Source organism: Gossypium raimondii, chromosome 3 (assembly GCF_025698545.1).
Source record: "Gossypium raimondii isolate GPD5lz chromosome 3, ASM2569854v1, whole genome shotgun sequence".
Classification (NCBI taxonomy): domain Eukaryota; kingdom Viridiplantae; phylum Streptophyta; class Magnoliopsida; order Malvales; family Malvaceae; genus Gossypium; species Gossypium raimondii.
This window is the reverse complement of record NC_068567.1, coordinates 27,591,794-27,601,934: the sequence shown is the minus strand read 5'-3', so window position 1 is coordinate 27,601,934 and position 10,141 is coordinate 27,591,794. Positions and strand designations below refer to the sequence as shown.

General features: G+C 33.3%; 1 protein-coding gene across 1 annotated transcript; it reads left to right on the top strand.

Moving 5' to 3' along the window:
- Positions 1–895: 895 nt before the first annotated feature.
- Positions 896–4,984, top strand: LOC105793975 (2,3-bisphosphoglycerate-independent phosphoglycerate mutase). The gene is made up of 9 exons (XM_012622902.2): positions 896–1,224; positions 1,766–1,893; positions 2,283–2,433; positions 2,503–2,706; positions 2,927–3,345; positions 3,641–3,833; positions 3,914–4,009; positions 4,338–4,493; positions 4,570–4,984. The coding sequence occupies exons 1-9, from the start codon at positions 1,057–1,059 to the stop codon at positions 4,732–4,734; spliced, it is 1,680 nt and encodes a 559-aa protein (XP_012478356.1). The 5' UTR covers positions 896–1,056; the 3' UTR covers positions 4,735–4,984.
- The last annotated feature ends 5,157 nt before the right edge of the window (positions 4,985–10,141 follow it).

Sequence of the window (10,141 nt, the reverse complement as noted above, 5' to 3'; positions counted from 1 at the left end):
TAAATTTTTCTTCTTTTTTTTCTCCATATACTATTCATTTGTGCCCTAAAACTATCTAGATTATATGATCTTTGTCTCCACACCGAACATAGCAGCATCGATTTTCCAGTCGGAACAACCAGCGAACTTTTAACATTTAGTTGAACAAGTTTGTCTGCTAAGAGGGAGATTTATCCCTCACCATTGTTGACAAAATCACCACCCTACTCTTACCCAACTACAGTAAGCACTGTTTGTCTGGGACACTGAGAGAGAACACTCATAATTTTTAGGCTGTGTACCTTTTTTATTCTACAAATAATCTTAAAAAGTTGTGATATGTCTCTTTTTGTTAAACATTTATTTTTTTTAATATTGTAGAGACACTTGTCAACTCTTAATCCTACTTATAAATCTAAAACTCTATTACCATTTTATCAAATATTTTTCAATTATAATTATTCAAATGAAAAATGTATTGAATATTACAATATTCAAATTCCAATAATGATAAAATATGTCATAAATCTATATATTATTCACAAATTTAGATCTAGTATTAACATTGTTAAATTTAAATTCATTTTATTTATATAATTTTCAAATAAATATTTTTAATTTTTATTTACATAATTTTCAAATAAATATTTTTTAATTTTAAAAATAAAGTAAATAAATTCTTAAAAAAACTAAATTTTAAATTAGTGAAGAGTGAAAAGATTTATGGCAAATATTAACCTGTCGATAATGACCGATGAAAAGTATATTCGAGATTTTAAACTTGGGAGATGCTTAGGTGTAGGTTAGGTAAGTGAAAAGGGATGATCACGTGGTGATGCACTCACCCACGGGTTCGCTACGCACTCAGTCTTCACGCCATCTGTTTTATATATATTATTGTTATTATTTAAGTCAAAACCCGAAAGCTGCAACGCTTCGCCATTCACGCCGTTCACCCCTTTTTTTTTCATTTTGCCTGATTTTTCGAGTTTTAGATTTCTTATATAATCAACTACCTAATCCTCTCGCTCTCTCAGCCACAAGCTAACTAGCAAACACCCACACATACTAACATCTATGGGGAGTTCAGGGCAGCAAGTCTCCTGGAAATTGGCGGATCACCCAACACTTCCAAAGGGGAAGACCCTTGCTCTCATCGTTCTCGATGGCTGGGGCGAGTACAAACCCGATGAGTACAATTGCATTCATGTTGCTCAAACTCCCACCATGGATTCTCTCAAACAGGTTCCTTTGCTTTATATTTCTGTTTTTAAGAAGTTTAACTTAGATCAGGAGTTTTTTTTCCGAAAGCCTTTGATGTGGGTAATCGATTCCATGCTGTTATTTGTTATGGATCTCGTTTGTTCTAAGCAAATGAAAGTTTCTTCTTCTTTTTTGTGCCTTTACTAATTAGATGTTAATCTTCATGCTTGATTTTTGCTTCTATCATTTGTTCATTTATAAATAGTTAGTTCTGCAACAGATCTGGTGTTAGTTTCGTTTTCTTCAAACTGCTAGGTTTAGATTCGTCTCTCTATGAGAAACAAAGACTTGACTGTTCCATTTGGATAACTAATAGTACATAGATACTTCAGTAAAAATGATGAGTGAGTTAGGGTAATATAGTATATATTAGCTTCATTCCACCCATATTAGGGATTATAAGTATGTTCCATTTGAGATATTTTGTTACATTCTTTTGCTTCATAGTAGGATTCCATTTCCATATATCAATATGTAAAGAGAGTAAGAGACTTAGTTTAATTGGAATTAATCTTGTTGATAGGGTGCCCCTGAAAAGTGGAGATTAATCAGAGCTCATGGTAAGGCTGTAGGGCTCCCCACAGAGGATGACATGGGAAACAGTGAAGTTGGTCACAATGCTCTCGGTGCAGGTCGCATTTTCGCTCAAGGGTAAGCTTCACTTCCTCCTTTAGAGCGACATTCTGTCTTGTGAACTAAATGTATTGCTATGCTTCTTTTTTTTTTTTCTTACATTTCTTATCCATATTATTCAAACTTCGGTGTAAGTGTAAAAATTGTTGATATATTCAAATTTTCCAAGTTTTTCCATCTGTTTGGGGAGTCCTTAAAGGGTAACATTCGGCATACCTATGCCTGAGTATGTGTCAAAACATGGTAACTAGCAAAATAAAGAGATGAAGCAAAATAGTTTTGTACTTCTTAGCTTTTGCAAGTGTCTTCTTTTTCTGGTATTCCATTTTCTTTCTTTTGAAGATGGACTTCTGGCAGGTTAACTGTGGTCCCAGTGTTCTAACCTGTTGATTCATTTATAAATCTAGGGCTAAGCTTGTTGATATTGCTCTTGCCTCTGGAAAAATCTATGAAGGAGAAGGATTCAAGTACATAAGCGAATGCTTTGAAAAGGGAACTTTGCACCTGATTGGATTACTTAGTGATGGTGGTGTCCATTCACGACTTGATCAATTGCAGGTAATTTTCGTCACTCAACCTCCTAGCTAATTCGTTTCCATTCTGTTATTTATTTCTCTCTTTCTGCAGTTGTTGCTGAAGGGAGCTAGTGAGCGTGGTGCTAAAAGAATTCGTGTTCATATTCTCACCGATGGTCGTGATGTATTGGATGGTTCAAGTGTAGGCTTTGTGGAGACTCTTGAGAGTGACCTTGCAAAATTACGTGAGAATGGTGTTGATGCCCGGATTGCATCTGGTGGAGGCCGCATGTATGTCACAATGGACCGTTATGAGGTGAGAAATAATTGTCAAAAGCCCCCAAATCATGTTGGATAGTTAAGATGATTATATTATTTTGCATTAATACAAAATATACGGATTATTGTTTATGTCATGCTTCTTTTTAACTTTTATTTGACAAGGCAACAAATACCAAATGAATCATTCTAAGGAAGAGATTCAACCTTATTTGCATGGATTGAGAATTTAAATTTTGTGCTCTGATCTTTTGCAGAATGATTGGGACGTTGTGAAACGAGGATGGGATGCTCAGGTTCGTGGTGAAGCCCCTCACAAGTTTGCAAATGCTGTTGAAGCTGTAAAGAAATTAAGGGAAAATGCCAATGACCAGTACTTGCCTCCCTTTGTTATTGTTGATGAGAATGAGAAAGCTGTGGGTCCAATAGAAGATGGTGATGCTGTTGTTACTTTTAACTTCCGAGCAGATCGAATGGTTATGCTTGCAAAGGCACTCGAGCATCAAGATTTCGACAAATTTGATCGCATAAAGGTTCCTAAAATTCGTTATGCTGGAATGCTTCAATATGATGGTGAGTTGAAGCTTCCAGGCCACTACCTTGTTTCTCCCCCCGAGATTGACAGAACATCCGGCGAATATTTGGTGCACAATGGTGTACGTACTTTTGCGTGCAGGTGTGTTTATTAATTGATGTTCTTTGATTTTACTAATCAAACATGCAATTATAATTTTAACCTGGGCCATTAGCCCTACCTTAATCCAGGCCCCCTAGCGATGATCCCCAGGTGAAAGGAGGGCTCATGAAACTTGTCTCCCACAGTATTCATATACTATAATGGGAAAAGAGTTATATGCCTATTTTTATCTTGGAATCCTCGTTTCAGTGAAATGCGGTTTTTTAAATTGTCTGATATATTTTTTTTTTTTTTGCTTTTCTGTATGTTAATTGTCCCCTTCCTGTATCAACAGTGAGACAGTTAAATTTGGCCATGTCACATTCTTCTGGAATGGAAATCGCTCCGGCTATTTCAACCCTGAAATGGAAGAATATGCGGAAATCCCTAGTGACGTTGGCATTACATTCAATGTTCAACCAAAAATGAAGGCACTGGAGATTGGTGAAAAGGCTAGGGATGCAATTCTGAGCCGCAAATTTGACCAGGTGATTGTCAGTTGACTAATTACTAAATAGGCATTCATGTCAATGAAAGATGTTGACAAGCTGTTTTATTATCCGTGTAGGTGCGTGTGAACATTCCTAATGGTGACATGGTTGGTCATACTGGAGATATCCAGGCTACTGTCGTGGCATGCAAGGCCGCTGATGAAGCTGTCAAGGTAAGCTGGCTTGAGTTCATTCTTTATTTGTCACCGTTTAAATGAATAATCAAAACATAAAGATGAAATAGAATGCGGAGTTTAGGGGAAAATGACTTAATTGGGTTATCAATGGTGTAGCCTTTCTTGAATTCACTAGTTTGATTGGAAGTCTTCAGTCTTCTTTTCACTTACGGCGCTTGAGGGGCCAAACGACCAACCGTGGTAGGATGCTGATGAGAAACGAACCATTGGAAATCAATGTCATCTTTTCTACTTGACATGCATATACACCCAATGATGATCATTTGTTGGGCGTTTCTTACGTGATTATATTGTTGGGTTGCAGATGATCATTGATGCCATAGAGCAAGTTGGTGGAATATATGTTGTGACAGCTGACCATGGCAATGCTGAGGACATGGTCAAGAGGAATAAGTCCGGGCAACCTCTTTATGACAAGAGCGGCAAGCTCCAAATCCTCACTTCCCACACTTGTCAGCCTGTAAGTTTCCGCGATATGCACATTTCTTCATTTACAGTTATAATTACCGACTCAATTCGTGATGTGTTCCAAATAGGTGCCTATTGCAATCGGAGGTCCAGGATTGGCAGCAGGCGTTAGATTCAGGAATGATGTTCCGGATGGCGGACTTGCGAATGTGGCTGCAACTGTCATGAACCTCCATGGTTATGTAGCTCCAAATGACTATGAGCCAACACTCATTGAAGTAGTGAACAATTAGGCATATGTTGCAGTCGCTGAATGGGCTAAACGAGTTTAGAATAAGGATATATTTGGTTCCAAAAGTAGGTTGTATTTTGGTAGACATATGTGGTTTTGAGTATATTTCCCCAATGTGTTGGGAAAATTTTTGGGCTTCATTGCGCCGATTTTAAGAAAACCGGATCGAATGTTGAAATGATTTGCACTATGAGGTCTTTTTATGATTGTTCGAAATTTTTAATGCCCAAAGCTTGGATTATTTTCGTCAACCATTTCTCGTTGCCCCTTGTCTATTTTTGCAGCTTATTCTTTATTTTTCGTTCGCATGTACTTCTATACTCTTAACATATTATTAAATTTTAAATTAAGATTTAGATTATGGCATACTTTAGTTGAAATATGTGTAAATCTATCATGATTAAGTTTTGCTTATAATTCATTAAAGGAAGATTTTCCAAAATGTGTAAGGACTCAAGTGTAATTTGATCAAACATAGAAAAGATGAGTTAATAATGGTTATTTGGCATGAAGATGATGAGGAATATGCATTAGTGTGAAGGGAGTCACAATTGGACTAAATTAAGTAAGTGAAGAGTATAGGGACTAAATCATTGTTTTTCCAAGAAAGGTCATAAAAGCAAACATTTTCATGGATAAGGGACACTTGATGTACCGTGAATGAAATAAATAAAGGTAATAAGCAATAAGGGGTTTTCATCATTTCACATGGAATTGTGGATGGAACATTACAATGGTAAGATATTAAATTGTTGGGATTAATTGTGACCATTGGATGAGAATAGAATAAAAAGAAATTATAGATTAAATGTGAGGTCCACTTTAAGTTGGAGTTTTAACTAATTGATTTTGTGTTGAAAGAAAAGAAATTTGGTGGAAAAGATGACTGTAAACAAATAATTAGTGGATTCAAGTGTTGAGAAAAACTAGTGAAGTTTAGTTAATGGTAATTACCTTTAATATATAAAATGATAATGACTTAGTAACTTTAGTGAATGCTCAATAAAGAAGTAAAAGACAATTACCTTAAGTGATTCTTGAGGACCTCAAGTCTTAGTGAATAAGAAGGGAGTTTAATTTCTCATTAATAAGTGGTAAAAAAACTCAACATTAGTCTAAGAATTGGTAAAGTAAGAAATCGTGGTGTTATTATTAAGCTTTTCGAACTTAACGCGTTTAGTGGTTTAAACACATAAGTGGAAGATTTTCCTTAAAGCTAGAGCTTATGTCTTGGGAATATCACATCACTGTTCAAGGTTCGAGGGCGTAATGAAATGATCTTAAATTTAATTGCATTAGAAGAACTTGTAATGACATATACATAAGTTATTTTTGTTAAACATTGAGTTTGCAAACTCGATAGTGTTTTCATATTGTTTATATTTTTTTTTATGGTTTTCATTTCAAGTTTTGGTATTCAAATTGATTTAAAAATGTTTTTAAAAATAATTTGGGTTTAAATGAGTGTTGGTATTGTTTTAAAATGATTTGAAACTTAACATGTTTTTATGTTTTTTTTTAAATGATTTAAAATGTCTTTGAATAATTTTTTAAGCCCCTGCATCCATGAATTAGAACTTTACCTCAAGGTATCGGTACATGTAAGTCAGTAGCTAAAATGCTACAGTATTAAATGGATGTATTGGTACATGGGGGAGAGGTACCAATAAATCTTCTCGGGCACCTATTAAAATATTTATTTTCATGAAAAGACTTTGTATGATGCACAAATATTCTCATTTTGTAATGAGACTTTGAAAATGACCTAAATGGAAATGTAAGACCTCCAGAAGGTTTGCAAAATAACTCAAAGTATAAAAATGTGTTTTATTTTAAGAAAGATGTATGTTTTCCTACCTCCAAAAGTGTACATTTTTTAGCTATCGAAGCACTCAAAAGTTAGTTTTATATATTTAACATGTTTTTAACAGGTGTTTTAACCTTTATAATTGTTGGCAATTATTTAAAAAAGGATTTTATTAAGAATGATTTCGAAAACAAAAATTTTGTTTAAGCCAAGAGCGCGTCAATGTGATATCTTTTATTCGTGACGGTGATCGGATTGGGTAAGGGGTATTACAGTATATTAATCTTTTCTCAACTAAGTTAGTATTTGGTTAATTTGTGACACCAGCTCATTAGGGATTTTATAATAAGTATAGATATATTAGATTATGGCACTCACTATTAGAGGTGTTCATAGGTCGAGTCGGATTCAGGCCTGACTCCAAAAAGTTTTACAAACTTGACCTCGAGCTCAGTCTGCCCAAATGACTCGATTGATTAATAAAAAAAGTAAAAATATTTTATTTAAATTTAATTATAAAAATATTAATATTAATATTAAATATTTTTTTTATTTTTTTCAAACATTACGGGCCAAGTCAAGCTAATCTGAGGTTAAAAAACATAAATCTAAACCTTGCCCAAAGTGGGTTGGGTTGGTTGGGTCGGGCCAAATGGCCCATGAACACGTCTACCCACGATGTGGATAAAAAAAGTATGTAGTAAATCTATGAAAAAATTGATATAAAAAAAATAAATGTCACTATAGTTAATATGGTAAAGTTGAGATAGCGAGAATTATGACGCCTTAAGTTCAAATATCATGGTTCTCATTATATATATGTATATACTTTTCTAGTTTTATTAAAATATAAAAAGGTATAAACACCCTCAGAACTTAGTTAATGGGCGGTACTAACTCAGTTAGGCCCTTAATATATGATATATATGTTTAAAAGGCTTAACCCACAATTAGTACTTAAATTATGCCCTTTCTCTCAAGTTGATATTTAAACTTTTTTTTTTGGTTAGAAACGATATCTAAACTATACTCATTTACCCAAATTACTCCCAAAACAATACATCCATTAAAAAAATTCTCAAACAGAGGAGCGAGGTATTGAAACTTGCCTTGAAGGTTTTGATACCCAAGCGTTCTAACAACTATTTTTTCAGCAAGTATCGATATCATCCTTGTAGGTATCGATGCCCACATTACAAGGATATTTTTCCAACTCATTCTATTATATTGCAATGGCTATATTTGATCTCCCAACATCTCCAAACGGATAGATATTGCTCCCTTGATATAAATACAAGTCAAGAACATTCAACCATCAAACACAAAAGAAACAACTTCAACCCTTCATATTTATTTTTTCTCTTGTACATAACTTTTGAAAGCTTATTATAATATATTTTATCACTCTTATTTCATTTTTTTTAGAGCTTAAATTGCGTAACATATTCCTTGTAGAGGATTTCTTTGTTTACTTTCATTCATTTACCAATTGTATTTGGAGGATTACTAGTTGAACTGGGTTTTAGTTTAGTCATAAAAACTAGAGGAAATTTCTATCTTAGCCTTAGAAAGATATGTTGTAAATGTTATATCTTGTCTTCAGAAGGTGTTGATTCTTAGTAGTGAATTGGAAAAACCCCGATTGAAGCATACTAAGATAGTGAAAGTACGCAATTTTTGGAAAAATTGGTTTAGAAAATAGTATTTTTAGGTATGGCGAAAGTTTAAAATTTTTCTTAAACCAAGCCATGTGGTATTTATAAAAATAAACCCAAAACCAATGTTTTTTAAACCGTACCAATGGCCAAACCAGTCAATCCACCAGTTCACTAGTTTAACTAAAAAATAATTTAAAATTTTAAAAATTAAAAAAAAACTTAAAAATGGTTTTACCATCGATTCAATCAGTTTGTTAACTTGTCGTACGAGTTCCTGATCTAACCAGTTCAAACACACTTTTCAAACAATCCCACGGTCGGTTCTTGGTCCAACCGATCCGACCGATCGGTCCGGTTCGATTCAAACAACACCGCCCTAAACTGAATTATTACATGTGCTTTGAATGATGCGATCTAAGTCATTTCTTGGCTTTCTATGGAACGATCTTCTCCACTATCCTCGAACTGCAAACTACTTTGAATGTTGACTCAAACAAAACAAATCGAACACATATAATGAAAACTTTTATTAACTTTTAGTAGGAAAATTAATTTCTCTCTATAGGAATAAAATTTATTCTTGTAAATAAATTACCACTTTTTTATTATTATAGAATAACGACACTCAATTGGTTTTATCTTGTGTATTTTAAGTCATTACATAATTCCTATTTATTGGAAAACGGTAAAATAGTTTTACTTGAACAATGGGTAATTAAATAATAATATTTTAATAGAAAATACAATATTCCACTGTAAGTGGAATACCAAGGGACGATGAGAACCTGTATTAGGACTAGGGTTTGCTGCCCTTCATGTAATGATATGGGCTCTCGAGCTCGTTTCATGTAGTGGGTACAATTATGTATATTATCTGAACTTTTATCCAATAAAATAACTATTTTTCTATTTCCCAAATATTGTTTATTTAAATTAATTTATTTATTCAATTAAATCATTTTTCAATTCAATTCTAATTCCATTAAAATCACGACAACTTTGCTTTATTAAAATTTATGAGAAAATATATTTAATTGTCTCTTTCAATAAAACTATGATGACTAATTAAATTTAATTCTCACTTAGAACACCAATTACTTGCAATAAATTAAATAATAATCCAAAGAAATTAATTTAATTTCTATCTTTTATACTTAACAAGAAAATGCATTCACTGCAGATAGCGATACATGCAATCTCTTTCTCTTAATCATCATTTGCACTCATTCCATAGTATCAATTTTATATGCGATTCATTTTGGGTTATATTGAGATAGTAGAGGGACCGATTGGACATATATAATTAGGGCTCAAATAATTTGTAATTAAATTCCGGCTATTTGCCTTTTAATTACAACATAATTTAATCATGGAGTCATTCCACTAAAGTACCATGATTGAACTCTCCTGTATTATATATAATTACAAAAGCAATTTAATAAGTGTTTGTCCAATGACTTTGTCAATAGTGTGTTACACTCATAGGATATTCATTGATCTCTTTGGGTTAAATTCGTTCACCCAATATGGTTTCATTTTATCTTATGGTAGTCATTACATTTTCCTTCATGAAAAAAGTTAATTATTAATAAATAGTAATTAAATTATTTGTCTTAGACAAATGACCCATGGTCACCTTTTCATTTATCTTGTAATGCCAATGAGAGGATATCTTCTACCTTTTATTAGGCTATGAATTTCACTATTATAAATGAAGTTATGTCATGTAAAAGTCGCATGCCCAAAATACCAACTTTCATTTCTTTAGTTATTTAAACTTAGGCTTTTAATAAATCAAAGTATACGAGTGTCATACAGATAGTCAACCACTTACTCAAGATTGAGGTAAGTTACATTATGAACGTCACAAGTAAATTAATCTATAAATGGATTTTGTAACACCCCATTACCCGACCCAATCGCCAGGTCCGAGCCTCAAGGAG